Source organism: Aedes aegypti, chromosome 3 (genome assembly GCF_002204515.2).
Source record: "Aedes aegypti strain LVP_AGWG chromosome 3, AaegL5.0 Primary Assembly, whole genome shotgun sequence".
In the NCBI taxonomy this organism is placed as follows: domain Eukaryota; kingdom Metazoa; phylum Arthropoda; class Insecta; order Diptera; family Culicidae; genus Aedes; species Aedes aegypti.
Window position 1 is genome coordinate 60,967,083 of NC_035109.1, and position 24,605 is coordinate 60,991,687.

At 38.2% G+C, this 24,605-nt stretch overlaps 1 protein-coding gene across 2 annotated transcripts in view; it reads right to left on the reverse strand.

Moving 5' to 3' along the window:
- LOC5569834 (putative gustatory receptor 2a) overlaps positions 1-24,605 on the reverse strand; it is a 121,081-nt gene extending 96,476 nt beyond the window's left edge. The window contains exon 1 of one of the 2 annotated variants that reach the window (XM_011495109.2): positions 23,828-24,605. In XM_011495109.2, coding sequence (XP_011493411.2) covers positions 23,828-24,444 — 617 coding nt within the window. In that variant the 5' untranslated portion in view covers positions 24,445-24,605. Of the gene's footprint in view, positions 1-2,859; positions 3,523-23,827 lie in introns of those variants that run through there. The other variant, XM_011495114.2, reaches the window with a different exon arrangement.

A 24,605-nucleotide genomic window follows, 5' to 3' on the forward strand; every position in this document is an offset into this window, starting at 1 on the left:
TTGTATGAAATTAGTTTATATTATTTAGAAAAAATGTGCTCTTTTAGTATCATTAACATATTTATAATACATTTGGTTCTTAATCAGGCTAGAATGTGTGCAAGTTAAGGTCTTCCAAGAACTCTATGGAGTTTGGGCATATGTTTCAATATGAGTTAGCGGAGATCAATTTACCATTTCTATGTAATAAAATGTCTTCAATAGTGGACCCTAGAAGATTGTTATATTTTTAAGAAGCGTTTGTATTGTCCGATCCAAATTTTCGGTAACCAAGTGAGTACAACATATGTCCTAGTTCATCCAAAAACTTCCTGGAATAAATACCTGCAATGTTTTGGCATATTTAGCGATCCTTTGATGTTTTATAGATATGGCACAGGCCCTTAACCATCCATTTGAGTAAACGGTGTATTGTAATAATTTGTGCGGATGTCCTAGGTTCTCCAAGCACTCCATTGAATATAGGCCTTGGGATCTACGACCGAAATAAGAGGATAGATGTTAGCATTCAAATACTCCACAGGCCCCTAACCATCCATGTGAGTAAACGGTGTATTTTAATAATTTGTACGGATGGCCCAGGTCCTCCAAGGACTCCATTGAATGTAGGTCTTGAGATCTACGACCGTAATGAGAGATTAGAGGTTAGTTTTCAAATACTCCACAGGCCCCTAACCATTTCTGTGAGTAAACAGTGTATTGTATTAATTTGTGTGGATGTCCTAGGTCCTGCAAGATCTATATCGAATATAGGATCTACAAGCGTAACCAATTATCAATCCATGCTTTTTTGATATGGTACAGGCCCTGATTTATATGTAGCAGAATATGATTATTGTTATAATTTTTACCGCTATCCTAGATCATCCAAAGACTTCATTGAATATAGGCCTTTGAATCTACAAACGTGATCAATGGTCTATAGGTAGTTTTTTAATATGGCACAGTCTCTTAACCATTCATTTAAGTCATCGGAATATTTTATTAATTTATACGGATGTTTTTGGCCTTCCAAGGATTCCATTGAATATAGGACTTGGGATCTACGGTCATAATAAGTGATTAGAAGATAGTTTTCAAATACTCCAAAGGCTCGTAACCATTCCTGTGGGCAAACGGTGTATTGTATTAATATGTGCGGATGTTTTTGGTCCTCTAAGATCCCTATCGAATATGGGCATTAGGATATACAAGCGTAACCAATCATCAATAGAAGTTCTTCAAAATGGCCTCTTACGATCCATATAAGCAATCGAAGTGTTGTATTGAATTGTGTGGATGTTTTTATATTTCCTAGTACTCCATGATATATAGGCCTGAGTATCTACAATCATAAGTAGTCGTACATTGATGCTACTTATTTATAGCATAAAATCTAAAGTCTTAAGGTTAAGTAAGTAGCCCGTTATTCGTTTCGGTAGCCATGTTGATTTTGCAGATTGCAATTTCAAAGTGATAAAACTCAGTCATCTTAAGTAATATTGATTCATAAAAGTATCACTACTTGTGCTTACATACAGAAAGTATGCTGATACATATTCAGCAATGTCAGTGCAAATTCAAGTGATTTTCTTTCCAGAGGTCGCTAATTCCGAAATGGCGTCGGACATCAATTTTCGTCATCCCCTCGTCACGCCTGTTCCAAAAATACCCATATTGCATCAGTTTCCAACGATTTTCCCAAACCAGAGGTCGCCATCTTGGATTCCAAAATGGCGTCGTACATCGTTTTTTGTCATCCCCTCGTCATGCCCGTTCCGAAAATACCCGTTGGAAACTCATGCAACATGGGTATTTTCGGAACGGGCACGACGAGGGGATGACGAAGATTATTATTTGAAGTTCAAGTGAACTTTGATGAAACTATACTAATACTGATTTGTATTCATCAATCAACTGGAGTTTTATGAAATTTATAAATAAATGGAAGAAGGTAAAAATTGGCAGGGACTATCAGTAAATAGATACAATTCTAACTCAACTTCGATATCTTTTATTTTTATCATATATTTGCAATAGATTTAACATAGTTTAACACTTCTTTCTTCTTCAGAAAAAGAAAATCGTTTTACAATAATATAATATTCATTCTTAGGCTTGAAGTAATGACATGATTGGGTTCCCAATATTTGAATGACACGGGAATAACGGCTTTCAAGTTTCCGTTCCATTGCATTGTGAACTTTTTCTGAATAAAACTCAAAGTGCATTTTTGAATCTTTCTTGGAACTATTCCATGAATAAAGTTCATTAGCTGTTGTAATATGCTGACACTGCAACCGAAAAAAAACCCAAAAATATAAAAAAGCCTAGAAAAACAAGAAATTTTTATATTTTTTCATGTATTTTTTTTCCAGAGTTACATATTTTTCTTTGAATAGTTGAAATCTTAAGCTTCAATTCAAGAAAAAATGGAAATCGGTTGAGCTGTTCAAAAGTTATGATTAAAAAAAAATTAAAATAAAAAAAAATAAAATTTTGCAAAGTCACGATTTTTCTGATTACCTTATTTTGGAAATGGGCACCCTAATCATTAAATCCAAAAACACGTGTATCCTTATTCCAGATAATAAGCAAATCTTCACGGAATTCAGTGACCCATTAGATTGGTTTTTCATGGAATGACTGGTTTGACAGATAATCGAAAAAGGGTGTGAAGCAAACATAAATTTTTGAAGAACCCTAATATTTATAACCAAATATTTGAAAAAAAAAATCCTGTTAAAATCATGGTGTTTTTGAGTCAAATGTTAATAATAATCAAATTACGAGTATCACTTTTTTATATAATTGAAAAAAGAATAACGGGAATTAAAAAAATATCGGTTACACAGAATATCCTGACTTGACACAACTTACCTGAACACATTATTCAAAGCTGCGAATCTCTGCTCCGGCAAAAACATCATCACCGTTCCGTAGACCATTGTGATCAACAACAACTGCATGAATGCAAAGTACGCGTATTGTTTTCTTGTTGTGAATGAATCCAATTGCAAGTAATTGATAAAACAATAATAATAGCAGAATATCATGGCAACTAGGGTAAGTTCTAACAATAACACAACTGAGCTCAGTGCGATGTGAACAAGAACGTGATTGACTTCTGTATTCATTTTGCGTAGTGTCAAGTCTATTTCGTGCTGAAGTCGGAAAATACTTTTTATGCGCCCACCATTCACACAGAATACGAGTATCGAGTACATGGCGACCAGCAAAAACAACACCATGTTGAGAGCTTCAGAAATCCCTAAGATATTCGAGTTAAACATTTTGACAAACTTAATCTCATTCAAGCTAATGTACGCCAAACAGGCGTAGAACGTCAAAAACCCGACAAGATATATTAATGGTACGGCGATATGATACCATTTTGCGATGCACTTCGAGTGGAAAGATATTGCTGCTAATCCCGATAGTTTCAAGGGGTAGTACAGAGGTGTGACACTGTCGTAAATACTGTTCACTGTGATCCAACGCATCGTGGACGATGTCAGCGCTCAAAGTATGACACAGGACTGATGCAAACAAGCACATGAGCTACCGTAAGCCTCATGTGATGCCACGTAAATAGCGCAAAGATAATAATCACCCCTATCAAAGTAATGAAAAACTTCAATTACATTACGTGATGGTGGCAACCATTGTTGGGATTGGCAACGCCAAAGGTGTTGAATGAGACCACATTTGCAATTAGACTCAAAAGTGCATCAAACGCGAGAGCTACTATTTTACACTGATTGCCAGTATTTTGCTGTTTCTCGAAAACCTTACGTTCATGACAATTGAGTGAAAAATTATGTTGTGATATAATCAACATTTCAGTTTTCGAAGAAAATTCATGGAGGAAACTAAAATGTAAATAATTTCCATAGTTATTTTAATCTTCGATAGCGCTTACGTCAGAAAACGTTTTCGTTAAGGATGATAAACAGATGTAAACTTTATTGACGTGAATATATCACTTGATACCGAGTTCATTCTACGAGTTCATGAAGATTGAGACATCACACGGAATGCTTTTGTATAGGGAGACTTATGGCTTCAGCACCATTCGACTATTATCGGCAACCAAATTTCAAACGCCAAATACACAGTATTTTTCTATCAAAACCAATGGAAACATTCAGATGATTCTTTGTTCTGCCCGCTTCCCGCTGACGAGATTTCCGAGACTAAACAAACATTATCGCCAGAGATGTCATAAATTCAAATGAACACGCCTCAAAATGCGACTGATTCTGAGCTGCCGAAGCGATTGACCAGCAGTTCTTATGGAAAAGTTGCCGAAGAGAGTGAGGCTGCCGACAATAGTGACATTGACAAAGGATGTTCGCAGCGTTGTAAAAACGTTTCCAAAAGCATTTTGACAAGTCTGTCGATGTGAATCGATAGAGGATTGAGAAACGCATAAATTTAAATAGATAAACACGGAATTTGTCTGCTGATATCCGAGAAAATTACAAAAGAAGCACGGCATCGGCTTAGGCCGCCGAGAATACGTAAGTTCCCCTATATTGTAATTTAGAGTCACCATCCGTGCAGGACTTGTCATGTCGTACGGTTCCTCCTTATTGATATTTAGATTTCCATCTGGTGGTCAAGCAGCGGGCTGTTGGAGAAGAACAAATACTTTTTCTCCGTGGTTCGGACCTGATTTCCACGACTTCCTCATCCAGCCCACGAACTGTCTGCACATTTATAACCCGTATATAGTACTTGTACATTTAATGTATAGCGTTTGAAAATCAGAATGATGTTGTAGTAATGCAAAAGGGGGAAACGGTATATGACCAAATTTCATGCACAATAGCGCCACGTAGCGGCAAAATTGCCAACTAAACAGTGCTGCCTCAAATTACTTCCAAGCTTCTGAACAATTTTGCTGAAGACGAGAATTTTCTAAGTGGTCGGGATCATGAGCAAGAACCTGCTAAAATATGACTAAATAACATGCACGCTAGCGCCACGTAGCGACAAAATTACATAATGCACAGACGTACCAATGGCATCTACATATGTCCATGGACCATCTTTTTGACAGGTGGCCAAATCACCAGCCGCAGTGCTCACATCGTTTTTGTTCGTGTTTGACGTTTACACACTACCGCCACCTACCCATCGGCCAAATACAGTGATTTTAGCACACACCAAAAAAATCTTAGATTTACACGTAACGTAATATTAGCCTCAATCATGCAAAGCCATTTCTCATGTATTATTCAATGATCAAACCTATAAACACGTCTACTTTATACAACATTGTTACCAAAATCCTTAATATTGAACGCGAAACGTCTTCTCTCGAAGAATGTTGCATGCAAAACGGCACGGTTTACATGATTTTCACGCTGAAAATTCAATCTTAAATAATGCACATGGAATGACAAGCCGTCGATCCATCCATGTGCATTATTTTTGACAGAATATTCATCGTAGAATCATGTAAACCGAGAATTCTTGTTTGCAATTTCACTTTCATGATGCAAGAAAGCATGCAACATTGGCGAATGTTGGATGGAAGATCATGAAATGTTTCAGTTTCACTCAAGTTAGCAAGCATTATCGAATGCAATGAGACAGTTTACATTAATTATTGTTGAATGTTCAGTTGCAACTCGTTTTACATGATTATCATAAAAAATTACATGCCATGTAAATTTTTAGAATTTTTTGCTGTGCATTTGGCGTACATCCCAGACAACCTGAAATCGCATGAAAGTACACATTATAACTCGTTTATTCACACTAATCAAATCCGCAAAAAACCGTGGATAAGCTCGTCAGATTCATGAGTTTTCTTGCATAAAACACTTTTTCTCTGAGTTCATTTGCACGTTTTGTTTCATCTCGTACACTCGTTCAAAGTAAATCGAATCAATCCGTAGCAGCTGTCAAATCAACATTTGTTATCATAAAATAAGTTGCATAAGATCACACACAGCAAAAAATTCTAAAAATTTACATGGCATGTAATTTTTTATGATAATCATGTAAAACGAGTTGCAACTGAACATTCAACGATAATTAATGTAAACTGTCTCATTGCATTCGATAATGCTTGCTAACTTGAGTGAAACTGAAACATTTCATGATCTTCCATCCAACATTCGCCAATGTTGCATGCTTTCTTGCATCATGAAAGTGAAATTGCAAACAAGAATTCTCGGTTTACATGATTCTACGATGAATATTCTGTCAAAAATAATGCACATGGATGGATCGACGGCTTGTCATTCCATGTGCATTATTTAAGATTGAATTTTCAGCGTGAAAATCATGTAAACCGTGCCGTTTTGCATGCAACATTCTTCGAGAGAAGACGTTTCGCGTTCAATATTAAGGATTTTGGTAACAATGTTGTATAAAGTAGACGTGTTTATAGGTTTGATCATTGAATAATACATGAGAAATGGCTTTGCATGATTGAGGCTAATATTACGTTACGTGTAAATCTAAGATTTTTTTGGTGTGCAGGTATGTTCGGTAGGATATTTATACACTCACATTGTATGTTATTATTCATCACATATTATATGCACGCATATCGCCTCCACTTTTGTACGTAGAAGGCCTTTTAGCGACATCTTATGAGTGAAATTTTGCACATACAAAGCCTCCAAGTGATTTCGTTATACGTACATTTTGGTTGTCTGGGATGTTCTTGCGCCTATGATTTTGACCGTGATTTGTTCTGAGTGTTGCGTCTGTTTATCTCAGTTATTTTTTCAAGTGAATTCAAATTAAGCACAACTTACCTGAATAAATTATTCACCACTGCAAATCTCTGCTCCAGTAAAACCATCACCAGTGTTCCATACACAATTACAAGTAATATCACGTGCATGAACGTACAGTACGCGAATTGTCTTTTCGTTTTTGGGGAATCAATTTGTAAAAAATAGACAAAATAAAAATGGTAGCAACAAATCATGGTTATGAGCGTTAGCTCGAATACCAGCACTGCCACACTCAGCATCAGATACAGACGTTTGTGGTTGATTTTTGTGTTTGATTTTAGTAAAGTCACGTCTACTTCTTGTTGAAGCCGGAAAATATGTTTAATGTTTTCACCATTCACAAAGAACATTATCATCGAGAACATTGCTATCAGCAGAAATAATACCATCAAAATAGATTCCGACGATCCCAGAATATCCGAGTTGTAGAATTTAATTAATTGAATCTCATTTAAACTAATGTATGACAAATAGGTGTACAGTATCAGAAATCCGATAAGGTAAACTGTTGGCATTTGGCGATGCACTTCGAGTGAAACGGTGCAGCTGCCAGTCCCGATAACCTCAAGGGATAGTACAGAGGTGTAACACTGTCGTAAATGCTATCCACTACGAACCATCGCATCGTGGACGATATCAGCTCAAAGTGTGACACAGGACTGATGACGACAAACTCTTAGCACTATAAGTATCGTGCTATGCCGTGTAAATAATACAACAACAATAATCAAACTAATGAAAAACTTCTGTTACACTGCCCGATGGCGGCGAACCTTGTTTGTATTAGCAGCGCCAATAGATTTGATTGCAAGCACATTTGCATATGAGCGCAACGGTATAATAAATGGATACGCTGGTATTATATTGGCCAGCTGAAGAGTCCTAGACAATATATAAAAATAACTCGTAGTAAAAATAGTGTCAAAATCGAAACAGTAGAGTAAAGTGGGGCAAAAGTATTGTAATAATATTGTAATTTTTGGTCAAAATTTCGTTGCATTGAACCAATTGAAGATAAAATATTTTCCAATATTTTATGTAAGGGCGTTTCTAGGCCTATCATAAGGTTGCTTTGAGGTGTATTGGTTTTTGCATAAATGCTTGAAAACAATTTTTGGCCCATAGCAAAGCATAGCATAGCATAGACTGACTGTACATGTCAATGGTTGCTACTCCGTGATTGGTCGGAACTGGTAAGAATTGCACTACGATCCAAATGAATGAGGGATGGGAGTTTCCGCTTACTCTCGAAGTGCAATTTTAGCAGATCTAATATTATTGATCAATAACGGCGCCGGCCAAGTCCTTACAGTCAGTTGGGATGGGGAAGGAATGTTAGGGTGTAATGATTGTTGCTTCTAGAGACCGAGAATACCTCTGCATCTCCACAATCACCACGGGAAGGGTGTTTATTAGTGAGGGAGGAAAAGATCTGGGAGTTACCTCTGGTCGATGATGCGATCCATGGACAAGGGGGAAATATACGACTTATATTTAAAGCTAGTTTTGTATTTTTGTCTCGAGAAGTTTTTGGTAGAAGCTTTAAAAAATAGGTCAACATCTATAATGTCGAACAATTCAAAAGACGTTTTTATTAATGTCGAAAACTGAAAATTACATGTATATATTTTAAATTATATGAAACAGGAATAATGCCGACACTTGTAGTGACGAACCATACATAGTTTTTTGAAAATGACATATGAGTATTACTGTGCATTTTGTCTCGATATGGTAGAAGTTTTAGAAAATACGTCAACATTCACAATGTCGAACAATTCAAAAGATAATTTTTAATAATGTCAAAAAGAGAAAAATATATGTATATTGAAATTGTATAAGAAAATAGCATAATGCCGACACTTATAGTGACGAACCATACAAAGTTTGTTTTAATATTACATAAAAGTTACGCTTTCAAGAAAAAATGTGTTATCATAAGCATAAAACGAACTCACCAGTTGGTAATCCATTCTCGACTGAACACAAAATTGACACTGACAGCAAAACTTCTTGGCGTTCCGAAAACAAACCGTCTTGCTTGGGCCTTCCCAAATACCTACCCAGCAAGACGCACCAGAACAGGGAAAAAAAAAATCTCCGGCGACGAAAACACGCGCGAAACCGTGAGCAAAATCTATCAGACGACGCAAAACCGAACTGTCCTGCTTATGCTTCACGAAGCACTACCCAGCAAGACGCTCCAAACAGGAAAAAAAAATTCTCCGGCGACGAAAACGCGCGAAATCGTGAGCAAAATATATCGGACGACACAAAACCGAACCGTCCTACTTGGGCCTCACGAAGCACTCATTGAAAACAATTTTTGGCCCATAGTGGGGCAACAGTTCGAATCAGCGGGGCAAAAGTTCGACCCATGTATAAACTCATGGAAAAATTTGCAAATTGCCTAAAATCCACATATTATCTTCAAATTTAGTTAAATTTGTCTGATCGTGTGAAAATTTACACCAAAATTTTACATTTCCACTTAGTTTTGCGAAAAACTGCTATTTTTGAGTATATTACAATAAACCCGGTTTTAGGCAATTTTTCGATGAAAATTTAGTGTGTATTTTTCGTCAAACTTAAGTTTACGGCTGGTGTAAAGTATGCCTGTCATAAAAGGATCGATATTTTGTGTTTTTGCCAGCGAACTTTTGCCCCACACTAGATTCGATCTCTTGCCCCACCGATGGGGCAAAAGTTCGAATAAGACAATCAATTTTGAAACTGTTATAACTAAAAATGGGTAAATATTTTGACACAAGTTTGTTCAGCAAAATTATAGCCAATATGTTGAAGGTTCACTGTATGGTGTTTGTTTTGTTTTAACTGCTATTGTTTTCCTGGAAACTTTGATTACACCACTAAGGTCGAACTTTTGCCCCACCTTACTCTACCCCAAGTTTTGTTTCCTAGTTGGTAACAGTAAAATAAATTAGGGTAAGTTTGCTTATCTTTTTCTTCTTGGCATTACGTCTCAACTGGGACAGAGCCTGCTTCTCAGCTCAGCAGTTCGATGAGCACTACCACAGTTATTAACTGAGAGCTTCCTTTGCCAAAGTTACCATTTTCGCATTCGTATATCGTGTGGCAGGTACGATGATACTCTATGCCCAGGGAAGTCAAGGAAATTTCCATTACGAAGAGGTCCTGGATCGACCGGGGTTCAAACCCAGATGTCTTCAGCATGGCTTTGCTTTGTAGCCGCGGACTCTAAGCACACGGCTAAGGAAGGTCTTTGCCTTTATATATAAGTAAAAAGTAATAACTTTTCTAAACCGTATATAAATATGGTATGAGTAATACCATAAGACCAACAGTACTGCAGTACTTATGGAGGAAAAATCAAAAAAGGATATCCCTACTTAAATGATAGACGTCTAGATAATCTGTAAACTCATAGAACTCATAGAGGGTTAGCCTTGCCTATGCTGATCCTCTTTAACAAAAGTTAAGTTGGCTAGTAGAAGCTATTTTCCAGGCTACTTCTGCTACATGTTTCTTTTATTACAGATTTTTCGCACATTTTCGATTCTCTTACCTAACCAGGATATTTGGGGTGCTCATGGGGTTTAGGCTCCGTGGGTCTCACTCAACGGCCTATTACGATCTATTACTCAACGGTCAATTGCGAATGCTCGTCTTGAGTGTGGTTATAGAGAAAAAAGGGGTAAATCAACTCTGTACCACGCCTTGGCTTGGGCTATAAGTTCGGTTTTCTCCTAGAACTACCGCATGGTAATACTTCAGGGGCTGAGGACTTGTTGATCCCAACACGCATTTTCGCCACATCTTGCTCTGTTCGCTCTGGCTGCAATTTGTTTCTTCAGCGTCACTCACCTTCTGGGACTGGCCACATGCTGCAGGCAGTCCAGAGATTCCGGTTGGAGGATGGCTTCCTGTTGTAGGATGGCTTCCGGTTCACTGACGCTTCGACGACTCAAGCCGGTGGTACACTCGTACTACTCAGAGTAGCCCCCGACGGTAGATCTCCCGAACCAATGCTATCCGGGCAGAATCCGAGGTCGGTGGATGCCATGGTCGGTCCTGCGATTCCGGTAGAAAAAAAAAACCTCATAGTTCACAGGCACCCCGATGTCTATTTGCACGTGCAGATTCACGATCTACTCAGCTAGTCCCAGGAACTTCCGGATACGCTTTCGTTTCAATGCTTTTGCGGCCCTCTTCAGCACTATCCGAATTACGTCCACCGTCGACCTTCCTATCCGAAATTCAAACTGCCTTCCTGATAGTCCGTTCTCGCTTTCTGTGTATATAATCACCCTATTGAGGATAACCCGATCCAAGAGCTTACCAAATGTATCCAGTAAGCATAAAGGCCTATATGATCTTGGGCGGTTTTCCTGCCTTCCACAACAGTAGCAGTTTCTGAATATGACATTTTTCTGGTAATTGAGCTTCGTCTAAGCATTTCTGTATAACCTTCCTAACCAAATCTGTTTACGCAAGAACTGCTATTGCAGGTACCACGTTGGGGATTCTATACGAACCGAGGCCTCGTTTTACTTCAATGCTTTCGGTAGGCATCTCCCCAAGGATTAGCATCAGCTGCCGTTTTTCCGTTTTCTCGGAATGCTTATGTCACACGCCCTGACCATCATCCTTGCCAGCTCCACCACATCAAGATCCGGGATATCACTGTTTATACGAAGTGCTTGGACGAAAAGGTCCTTGTCGAAGGCCATCGTCTTCCACTGCTGCACGATAGTCGTGTTTCTCACAGTCCCGTTGGCCAACGGTATAGCGGATTGCCTGATGAACGCTATGGATATATTACTCACTTATTCTCAAGTGTAAAATCGATGATCAATTCTCCTCTGTGTTTCCTAAGTGTACTAACGGTATCTTCATTGCACAGTTGGATATCTAGCGTTGTTAGGGCCTCCAGCATGTTGTATCCTCTGGTTTCGGATACCCTGCTACACCACTTCACGGCCCATGCATTGAAGTCTCCTTCAATTGGTTCTGTCCAACCCCCCCGCGAAGTGACAGATAACGCAATTTTCACGTACCTACTTTCAACGTAAACAATGGGGCCATCCACCGCTGCCGGCACAATTTTTCACTATGGCAGATCGGAATTTTGTTTCGTTGTTGACGGGTGCAAAACAACGAATGGAATGAAATGAAATAAGGGCGAGTCTGATATTTTCGTCTGCCAATGGAAATAAATTTAATAAAATCACCAAGTTTAAGCACCAAATGAACTTAAGAGCGTACCAATTCGTTCGATGAAAAGATTAAATGACGTGTTAGTGCTTTGTTTTACGAAAAAGTAATCTATAAGAAATTACTTACAATACAGCCTAACTGATTTGTGGATCGCTTTTATGCCCTCAAAAGAAAGCGCTGGCCGTAAAATGAAATAAAATAAAATATTGTGGGCCTCGTGGCCGTGCGGTTAGTGTCGTTAGGCATTTAAGCGCATCGTGTCATTGGGTGTGGGTTCGATTCCCGCTTCAGCCATTGAAACTTTTCGTCAGGAATGTTTCTCAACTGTGCCACTGGAGCATCCTTATCCATTGTCTAGTGTTAAGTTACATTCCGTGCAGCTGAATGGCTGAAGACGGTGTCCTTATCTTTTTATTGGAGATCGAATCAAGTCAAAAAGTGATATTTTTTTATTTGCAGTTTTTTTTTCTATGCGGATTAGAACACTTTTTCTCATACTCACCACCAGAGGTCTAAGTTTTAATCAAATAAGCCTATGAACTAATATACGATGACGTCACGCTGCAACTTTCAGCGTGAAGAAAACTTTTACAGCGGGCACAAACAAACAAAGAATCCGGAGGTTTATAACCTATGTAGCCAAACACCAATTTTCCAATTTTATCCCACTAATCGTACATACATGAGTACTGTAGGATCTGTACATTTTCGAAGAAAAAAAAGTTTATCAGATTTTTCAATGCTCTCTGATCGTCTACAACTATTCCGAGAAAAAGTGTAATATGTTTACTCTTTCCTATGCTGCACACGGTGCGGTCTCAACTCAACCTCTTTTATGACGGTTCTCCTACTAGCCACCAGATGTCGAAGTGATCGTTCAGCTTTGAAAATATTAGCCTATTGACTTGTCCACCGGTGTGATAAATTCACTCGGTTAAAGAATTTCGACGTTTTAGCGGATCATGTAGATGCTTCCCGGGTGTTTCGGTCAAGTGTAAAAATTCTTGGACTGAGTAAATTTAGTGCACCGGTGGATAAGTCCATATCAAGCGACCCAAGTCAAACGCCAGATCACTAGATCCCTTTTTGTAAAAGTGGGCTAATTTTTGGTGATATTTGCGTTCGTAAAAGCGGGATACTTCATCCAATAAGCTTATCTGATTGAAACTTAGACATCTGGTGGTGAGTATGAGAAAAAAAGTGTTCAAATCCGCAAAAGAAAATGTACTGCGAGTTGATATAATCTCAGATTGATTTCAAACTTATAACTACAGTCAATTTCCCATAAATTAATGATTATCATAAATATCTAAGGGACGATTCAAATATTATGTAACGAAGAAATTTGCCAATTTAAACCCCCTCCTTCCCTGAAGTAACAGGTTTTATATGGAAAATTTCAATTTATTGTATGGACCGAAACACTACAAAATATCCCTTACCTCTCCTTGTTGTGTTTGAACGTAATATTTGAACGATCCCTAACAAATTTGTCTTGCTTTGAATTGCCAAGTGGTCAAAAAATAATTTCGTAAACAAAGGAACGGTTACTATAAGCAACTTACAGCATGCGGACCACATCACACCACTATTCATATACTCGCTCGTAGGCCATACAAAGCTTCCCGATGACCGTACAAATCCTTTTAGAGAATCGCTATTTGGTGATCACTCGTTTATAATGATGTTACAAATGCCAAACAAAAAATGTAAAACTTTTTTTATGTCCATCAAGCATAATTCTAGTTTACGCCCTATTTTGAGAACACTCCATGATTTCATTGAGTTTGACAGTACCACGGACCAACATTTTTCGGTACATTGACGTTGTACTGCAGCTGTCATGATGCTCCCGGGTTGGTTCTGTCCTCCAAACGACAAGCTCATCGGTCAATTCCTCGAACATCCGTCTAAATGCATCAAGCGTCCACCTTGGAGGACCGTAGCAGCTGCCTACGATGATACAATAGGGCGATATTCAAAACTGAAAAGGCAATAGATGGCTCTTTTTCAGTGGTAGTAAACACGAAATCCTGAAACAAAAAAAGCACCACGGAAGATGAACTAAACACAAAAAGTTATGTATTCACTTTGCACTTGATTTCTAATCACTACTTTTTTGATCCAGTTTCCCAATGAGAATATATACTAAGGTGTGGAAGAAGAAGCAATGGCTGTGTATTAGTAAATAGAAAAAACGTAAACAAAAATAACTACGTCACAAATTTACACGTCTTCTTATGGGAGCTCGCTCGCTTGTATTGGTGAAACATTTTGCACCGTACACGGATGTCACGCACACTGAATGTCATTTCCTCACCTCGGTATATATTCTCATTGCCAGTTTTCGAATTGCTAGTAATTAACGTTTTTCATTATTTTCCATACACGGAGACGGAATTCAACTCAATTTTGGGTTGTTACAACGCAATTCCGTAGTTGAGCCCAATAACTCAATTTTGGCTAAATTTCCAAGGTCTCCACTAGGTAGTTTGGCTTTAATTCCATTAGAAAAATATACTCAATTTTGGGTTGATTAAACGCAAAATTGAGTTCTTTCGACCCAAACATAAGAAAAGTTGCATTTACCCAAATTTGGCTTATTGGGCCAAAGTACCCCCATTGGGTAGATGCAGCTCTCTCTATTTTTGACAACATTCGTGTGGGAGAAAGAGAAAACCGAGAGATTTTGGGTTGAAACTATAATCGATATACTTAATTTTGTGTAAAGTAAACTCAAAAATTAGGTAAAAATATTTCTCCGTGTACGTTTTGACAGCTCTCCGACTACCATTCTTCCATGCGCTTGCGTTGAAAGTTTGAGAAACTTGAGAATCCAGCGTAGCGCGATCAGTGAGAGGGATACAAACAACAGTGTCGTCGCACGGCGGCCAGTGGAAGAAACTGAATGTTCGAAAGGTTGTTGCCTGTACTTTTTGCCGCTGGCGCCAACTGTTAGCGTTTAAGAACGAAATAAACAGTCGTTACCCTATTGACTTTCGCGATCACAAATCCATCTTTGGTGCTAGAAACTACATCTTAGACAGGCGACCTATCCATCACTTGTATCGCCGCTATTCACCTGCTGTCCGTTACCCAGCCACGCCACACTTTGCTTTCGTTGTTCCCTGCCACAACAGTTGCTAAGCGGTGTCGAAATGATTCAAGTTGATTTGAGTTAGGGGGAAGTCCTCTATGCCCGGACAGTGTAATTTTCCAAAAACGAATAATGATAGTAAGATTTTAGTATTCCAGCATTATACTAAAACACATATTTGCAGTGTATACAAACTTTGACGTTTTGATGACCAAACGTAAACAAACAATAGCTGTCAGAAGTTTCACGCTGATTGGGTATATACAATTGTACACGGAAAAAAAACTGTTGCCGGATTCATGAACAAAAAGTCATGAATTCATAATATTTTATGTTTCATGATATCATGACTAAAAGTCATGAAATCGTGACTATTATGAAAGAACTCATATGCTCAGTGCATTACGCGAATTCAACTGTCACTTTCTTCACCTTAGGCAACGTGTCTCATGGCAATCAGTGATGTTTTCTAGTGAAATTATTAAAAAAAGTTTGTTTGAAAAAGTTTAAATTCTTCGGAACCTTGTTATCATATCGATGACATTCTTGACGAAATTCTCGTGAGTTCCCACATTGTTTCACAATACAATTAATCTGCCGGAGTTGTTGGATGTTCCATAATGTACTTACTTCATCCTGACTATGCAGATCCGGGCAATGTTTGACTTTGAGCAAAGTCACACAAAACGCCTTCGGCAGCTGGATGTTCCAGTTCCACTTTCCACATCCGCAGAGTCATTAAGGAGTGTTCCATCACTCATGCAATCCACCAGCCCAGGGACCATATGCCAATTTAATTGATGCTCAAAACAACATTTTGCGTACAAACCTAACCACCAAATGTTCGCATTCCTGCTAAAGATGTGACAATCGTTAGGTTCACATTTGTAGAATGTTTTCACGGTTTATTGCGGAACTTCCGGCACAAAAGCAGTAACAATTTCAATCTCAATATTGTTTGCTTACCAATGGCAAATATAAATTGGGATCTTGATAAGAATCGACGTATAATGTTGGTTTTCATGAAAAGAGTTCATGATTCAGGGATCCTGCTGCATGATTTCATGACTCAACTTGCCACTTTTCAGCATCAAAATTGGAATCATAAATGACAGGCATCTGAATACATGAAACGTGCTTATGTTTTCATGACGTGTGGTCATGATAGCAGATCCTGCTTCATGATTTCATGAACGAAATTGCCACTTTTCGTATCAAGAATAGGAATCATAAATGACAGATGACTAAATCCATGAATAATGCTTATGTTTCCATGAATTTTATTCATAGTTCCAGCATACATGCTTCATGATTTGAGGATTTCAATTGACATTTTTCTTCGCTAAAAGTTAGGGTCGAGTTAGGGAGATATCGAGTTTCAGAACACTGAACCAGTGCAAATGCGATTCAAGGGACCATCGGTGTAGCCATGAACATCAAGTTTTAATATGGTTCTCTAGCTCGATATTGAAATATAGAAATTCGAGTAAGAGAGAGTGGAGTGTACCTAAGAGCACACTTCAAGACCGCATTTAAAACCCTTGAGCTGGCAAAGAAACTGACAAAGACTACAAACGCGGTGGTTTCCCGAAAACATTCTCACCTAAATACAAGCAACCGCTAGCGCAACATACGACTGATATGGCAATTCAATGTATGGTACTGACCAAAAAGAAGTCTATGGAACTGACGACGTATGATCTAGCTAATATGCTTCAAACGATGTACATCATGCAAAGATTGAACCCACAAGGCATATACTGTCATACGAAGCACCACTCGGCCTTTCTGTAGATTTGGTATAAACTTTGATGGTGCAGATTCTCAGGTGCAGATCATAGTGTCCGGCTATAGAGGACACATTTCAGTGCATACAATTTTACATACATAATGTAACCCACCATAAAAATTAATAGTAAAAGTTTTTTTTTGCTTAGTGTTATTTTTTACTTAAAATATTGTTAATTTATTAGACTGTACAAAAATAAACGTTAAGACTAATGTAGATTTTGTAATATTACCAAAAATCAAAAAGTGTCCGGGTATAGAGGACTCCCCCCTACATGTACTACTATAGTTGTGCGATCGCCTTTTTATACGCAGGATACTTAAAGCCGCCCGTCACATGGGCGTTTCCTTCCTTCGGTTTGCAGAGTAAACGTTTTGATCGCTCCATGCAATCTTTACTGAAGTGCCCTTTCTTCCTACATTTTCTGCACAACACGGATCTGTATGGACCATTGCAGATGTGGGCTTCGTGGCCGTGCGGTTAGTGTTACCAAGCATTTAGCCGCATCGGAGGAGTTTGGGTTCGATTCCCACTTCAGACCGGAAAACTTTTCGTGAGGAATGTTTTCCGACAATGTCACTGGGCGTTGCATGCTGTTCCGTTGTCTAGTGTGGTGTTTCCTTCAAAGGGCAAATCGTTCACTGGAAGCACTAATGTGTAGGTTTCTTTTAAATGTCTCCACAATCCAAATCCATGCACTTGAAGCACCTTTTATCGGAGGCCTTTCGAGTCGGGAGATGAATCTCAGCGGGCAAACCGACCATCCAATCTTCTTTTTTTCTTTCTCCACTAGTTTGTCGACTGTGGCCATTGAGTATGCCTCGTTCTGAGCACGTTACCTTCAAGGTCTTTCAACTCTGAAGAATCGCTGCGTACGGGGCTTGGTTGTTTGCCATATTTGGTTCCCCTTCGACCACTCACGTCGCGGGCTGCTAGTCACTTTCTTTGTACACTCCTTTTTCTTTTCACTGCCTTCGCCTCGTTTCTTCTTTCTCTTCTTCTAGCTACTGATTGTTGGTATGCCTATCCAAGAAAATATGGATTAACCTTTCAAAATTCTGAAATGTATTATTTTTATTACTATTTAAAATACCTGAAGGGTTATAACTTCATGATGTTGTCTTATGTGGAGAAAAAAAACGAGATTTTTCAAATTTCACCATTTTTTCAATTGTTCTTTACCAAAGCCAAATAAAATTTCAAACAAAAATTATGTGAAACATCCTTGATACAATGTACTTAAACTCACCACGGCGAAAGATTTTGATAAAAATACATTTTACTAGTTATTTTTTAACAAAAACAAAATGTAGGGTCAGTGCTAACCAGATAGGAATTGATTTTCCAAAATCAAAATTTTCAATGTAAACGATTATCAAATCAAACAAATTTATCACAGGTGCTGGTTGAAATAGCCTATAGAAAAATATAAAAATATTTGATTGTTTGGAAAAGTACTATGATTTTCATTATCAAGGTCGTTCCCATACTTTCTGGGACACCCTATATTCCTGGGTGCTAACCCCAGCTGAGCACTTGAATTGTTGTCATAATTTCACCTATAATACCGTAAAATCGGGTGTAATTGATCAGAAGAGTGAAATTGATCATCGTATCACACGATTTTATTTACTCGTAATGGAGCACAAATATTGATATAAGCTGCAATAAATGAACGTTGCTTGTCGTAACTATTGTCGAATTGTTTGTTGTGAAGTTTTTTGCGTTAAAGAATGTTTATTACTATGAAAATAACGTAAAATTTCAAAATCATGCACGGTGCAGTATTGACAAACACCTTTGAACTTCTATTTATAAGCAAGGATTTAAACATGGTATAAAACTGAAAGTTTGTAAGGATGCTTGAGATATATCCCCAAACCAGATTTCATCACCAAAACTCGTACCAATTGGCTCATATGGTTGAAATAATTGAATTTCTGTTAGATATCATTGAATTCCTTAGGAAATTGCATACATTTAGGCGTTTTCAGCGTAATTCTTGAAATTTAACTATTCGTTATTTATAAATATTGCATTGTTAAGAATTTTACAAGCATATTCGGATTCAGGGTGCTCAAATTTATCATATAGAGTTGTTTTGGAATAAGGGGCCCAGATAGCCGTAGCGGTAAACGCGCAGCTATTCAGCAAGACCAAGCTGAGGGTCGTGGGTTCGAATCCCACCGGTCGAGGATCTTTTCGGGTTGGAAATTTTCTCGACTTCCCAGGGCATAGAGTATCTTCGTACCTGCCACACGATATACGCATGCAAAAATGGTCATTGGCACAGTAAGCTCTCAGTTAATAACTGTGGAAGTGCTCATAAGAACACTAAGCTGAGAAGCAGGCTCTGTCCCAGAGGGGACGTAACGCCAGAAAGAAGAAGAAGTTGTTTTGGAATCTAACAATAATGGCATTGACAAGTGATCAATTTCACCCCGAAATGAGATCCTCTGATTTTTTATTTTAGAGGTATTTGTTAATACTAAAATGACATTTGTTAGAAAATTTCGGTACATAAGTCGATGAGGCTCACCTTCGTACTTGTTTTCCTGCATTTAGTTGTTTGGGATTGTTAACATTATAGAAAACAGACTTGAAAAACCGTGAAAAATTATCAATTTCACCCGAAATCACGGTATATCCAACTGTACCACGCATAATTAATGAGTTAATTAATTGTTCAATTTATGATTTTCATTAAGGAATTCAAATCAAAGTGTCCGGAATATGAGGCAAAAGTAAGGAAGCTTCCAGAATAATTCATGAAAAACGATTCATTTTATATGCTTTGTTTTGAGTTATACTTCATTGAGGCCTCAAATGTTCGTAATATGGATCAAAACAGTACCGTTACACTAAAATTTACATATACTTTGCATTTGAATTGAATTGACAAATTGCAGTGGAATTTGAGAAAAAAAAAATACACGTCTTCTCGGTGAGAATCGAACTCACGACTCCCAGCTCATTTAAAAGAGCGCGTTACCTCTACACCACGAGAGGGCTCATCGACGAAGAAGTTAACTAGACGACGAAGAACGACTAGGAAGTAATGTGACGACAGATGGGGATTCCTTCGAGGTTGTGGATGACCTCGCATACCTTGAATTCGAACTGAAATACCTCGAAATTCAACATGTTGAGCAAGGTGAAAAGCTCATTCTACTACTTAAATCAAGATGGCGCTAAAATCCAACATGACCGCCAGATTTGTAAACTTAAATTAATTATCTCATTCTGCACTCGACTCGAAAAAAAAACGATTGAAAGCTTGTTTCTTTGTTGTACAAAACTTGAACTTGGCTCAGAAAATCGTTCATTTCATAGGGTAAATACCATTGCTCACCTAGTTTTTGTAGCCTATCTTAATAAGTTTTTTTCTCAGCACTCTGATGGTGATTTCAGAATTCAAAACAAGCGGTGCGCTAATGGTGAAAAACGGGTTTTCCGCTCCTCTATAGTCTATACGATGCCACTAATTTTGCTGTGGTTACCTATGACCTATGATTAATCCAAAAATGGACTTTTTTTGCAAACTGTTTAGCTAGCTGGCGTAGAGTTGTGTTTGATCCTTCGACCTTGACGCTTGCTCCTGGGCAGTGCGTCAAGAAAGCCTGAGCAGTCGTCCCTCTCAGGTCACGCGCCTTTTTTCTCTGAGTGCTTTTATATAGCCGAGCAAACGAGTGAAGCTAAAAGTGGATTGTTGCTGCTCAAGGATGACGGATCAATTGGTGAGCTCGTTTCATGCTACTATTTCTAATCTATAAAATATGTTTGACTGTACCTTTAATCGTTACAACGGTGAGACGTAAATATGATTTTTCAACAAACTTTGAAAGGTTCGTCACTGTGACTGTCGACATAAACTCTGATTCATAAATTATTTATGACTAAACTTTTTTTTTCAAAACTCCTTTTTCTTTTTACCTTTATTTTTTTATTGAAAACAAGTTTGAATGGTTCGACACTACAAGTGTACTACGTAGTTTGTCTTAACTTTTGTCGAATTGCATGTTGTGAAGCTTTAGTGATAAGGAATGTTTATTTCTATGAAAATAATAGAAAATTCCATAATCGTGTTCTGTGTGGTATTGGCAGTCATCAATAAACTTATAGTTTTAAACAAGGATTTGGACATGGTGTCAACCTGGAAATTTGTAAGGATACTTGAAATATATCCCCAAAACGTATTTTATCATCAAAATTCGTACCAATTTGTTCATTTTTTTTGTTATAATTGAATTTTTTGATTCCTTCGGAAATTGCCTACATTTAGGCGTTTTCTGCGGTATTGTTGAAAATTAATTGTTTATTATTTCCATAAATTTTGCATTCTTAAGAATTTGGCAAGCATACTTGGATTCAGGAGACCCAAATGAAATAAGTAAAGTTGTTTTCAAAACTAGCAATAATTGTTTTGACAGGTGAAAAATGGAATTCCTTGATATTTTATTTTAGAGACGATTTTTAGCACTAAAATCACAGCTGTTTGAAAATTTGAGTATGACCAATGAGGCTCACCGTCGTACTTGTTTTCCTGCATTAAGTTGTTTGGAATTGGCAACATTATAGAAAACAGACATGAGAAAACGAGAGGTTAGAGTCCGTGGCTACAAAGCAAAGCCATGCTGAAGGTATCTGGGTTCGATTCCCGGTCGGTTCAGGATCTTTTCGTAATGGAAATTTCCTTGTCTTCCCTGGGCATAGAGTATCATCGTACCTGCCACACGATATACGAATGCGAAAATGGCAATTTTGGCAAAGAAAGCTCTCAGCTAGTAAATGTGGAAGTGCTCATAAGAACACTAAGCTGAGAAGGGGGAGGGACGTTTCGCATAAAGACGTTTCACATAAGGACGTTTCGCATAATTTTATGGGTGGACGTTTCGCATAATGGACATTTGGCATAAGGAGAATTAAATGCCTTCTTTAAAATGCTACCTGTTCTTATATGAAACTACTTTATGCCAAACGTCCGTGTGCGAAACGTCCTTATGCGAAACGTCTTTATGCGAAATGGGTCACCCCCATAAAGTCCATAGTGCATAGATAGACAGTTATATGTTTTAAGATTGATTTTTTTTAGTTGAGAGCATTGGTAGAATGAATCACTTAACAAAATTTCGCGGAGCACTTGATCTGCAGGGAGAACAATCTAGACACAACTGTATGAAATAATTTGTCAATTGATTCAGGTTTGCAAACAGGCAAGTACTTACCGAAAGGTTGCGTTCAAGGCTCGTAAACGCACTAGTAGCATCGAAGTAATAGTCGTCGCTACGACCATGTTAATTGTAAAGTAACCCAAGGTCACAATGAAAGTTAAAATTGACGTTACGGTGTACCGGAACCATGGAACTGTAGTTGCATAGATCTCATATGAGAAGACGGTCAGAGCGATGGTAACGGTAAATATTCCTACCAAACCCAACACTAATTGAAAGTGATGCCTTTGGTGATCCAGCTGTGTTTTCATATTAAATAGAGCACTATCTACTTCGTGTAGGTTCTTCAGTAAAGTTTCAATCTTTTTCTTTGTATAACAAGTACATAGTATGGAATACATGGCCGTTGCAAACATAGTGGTCGAAAAACAGTACACTGATCGACCGATTATTAGTGAATTATGCACATTATTAAACTGCTGAATATGAATTGTCGCAAATGCCGTGTAAACATTTAATACCATAAATAATGTAACGTATAGCCACGTATACCATGCCTTCCACTGGCACTTAGCTTCTGTTCTCCAACCATTTGACCAAAGTCCAAACCATTTCAGCAAATGCGTCACGGGACGTATCGAATCGTACACATTAACGATCATAAACCAACGCATTTCTTTAAAAGGATTTGCCACTGCGAGACTGATGCTTATCGGATGAGATCACGTTCTGCACTGACTGATAGGCGGTTGGAAACGTTTTCCCGCCAATCACACTGCTCAGACTGTTTGACCAGCACCACCTGTGCCATTAGAAATTGGCACTATGTCCGACCAAGTATGACAAACATAGCATCAACTTCAGTAAATTTTCCGTCTTGGTGGTGGATTTATTCAAACATTCTGACTAGTGTGCATGAGAGATAAGGATGATCATTGAAAACCCCACTAGTAAGAGAAGCACGTATTTGATGGCAATTAATGGCTTTGTCAATCGATTATAATGGTAGGAAGAGCACAGGCGCAATACAATATCATATTTCATTTTAACAACATTAGTTGGATTGGTTAGGACGGAACTTTGCATTTCCGCAATAGGGTAACTGGTGCGTAGTTATAATTAGACACTACGCGTCTTAAGTATGGACTTGCTTGGAAAAGTATTGCAAAACTAAGACTTTGAAAAGTTTAGCATCACCTAAATACAGCCATATTCATAATGTTGTATTTAGGTTATTTATGCTAAACTTTTCAAGGTCTCTTTGTTTTGTGTGTTTCGTAAGACTTCAAACTAGTATTTAACATCAAAAAGTCAGGCTTACGTTTTAGAAATGCGGTCAAAATATAATTTTTATCCATATTTTTGACATATTTTATTTTACCCAAGCAATGTAAATTGACCTGTTTTGAGGTAATATTGAGCTTCTTTGTGGGGTGATTCTATATTCAATCCAATTCTGGGGCCTTCCTTAGCCGAGTGGTTAGAGTCCGCGACTACAAAGCAAAGCCATGCTGAAGGTGTCAGGGTTCGATTTCCGGTCGGTCCAGGATCTCGTTGTAATGGTACTTTCTTCGATTTCCCAGGGTATAAAATATCATCGTGCCTGCCACACTATATACGAATGCGAAAATGGTAACTTTGACAAAGAAAGCTCCCAGTAAGCAACTGTGGAAGTGCTTAATGAACACTAAGCTGAGAAGCAGGCTCTGTCCCAGTGAGGACATAATGCCAAGAAGACGAATATTCAATATTCAACGAAAATATATAAACGAATTGTGAGAACTATAAATTATTGAAAGAACATGCAAGTAAATATTTATGACCAACTCACCTGAATGTGTCGTTCAACGTTCGAAATCTCGTTGCTACCAGTACAACCATGGTTGTTGCCATTACCCAATTCAAGATATAAAAATTCAATGGCAACAAGTAACTCAGATATGTCTGCACTGTGTAATTAAAACCAGGTATCGTTTCTTCATAATAAAAATATGAACCAACTGTCAAGGCAACTGAACTGAATTCCATTACTATAATCGCCAACACCAATTTCCAGTGGTTCCTCTCATGATTGACTCTGGATTTCAAACCTAACAAGTCAACGTCCACTTGATGCAACTGTTCAAGCATGTTTGCTATTTTATCCCGCAAGAAGCAGCAGCTCAGTATCGAATATTTTATGATTAAATACATAATCATAACATAAATGATTTCCATCTTGCCAATTATCAGCGATTGGTATATATAATCATAATGTTGCACACAAAGTGTCACATATGTCGTGTAGCCATTCAGCGCCATGAAAAATGCCACATACAGGCACGAATGCCAGCATTTCCACCGACTTGGCCCAGGACTCCAACCACTGGACCACATTCCGAACAGTTTCAACACATGTGTCACGGGTCGAACCGAATCGTACACACTTTCGACCACGAACCAACGCATTTCGCGTAAAAAGGCTTGCGCACTGTTTTGTTGTTTGAGCGCAAATGGGATATTCACCGTCGCCACCCCACGGAAAGGGAAGCCAGTAGAGTAACGAACGGAAGTAACACTCTCGGTGGCACCACAGACAGCGAGGAAGGTGTTTATCGGGCGAATTCGCG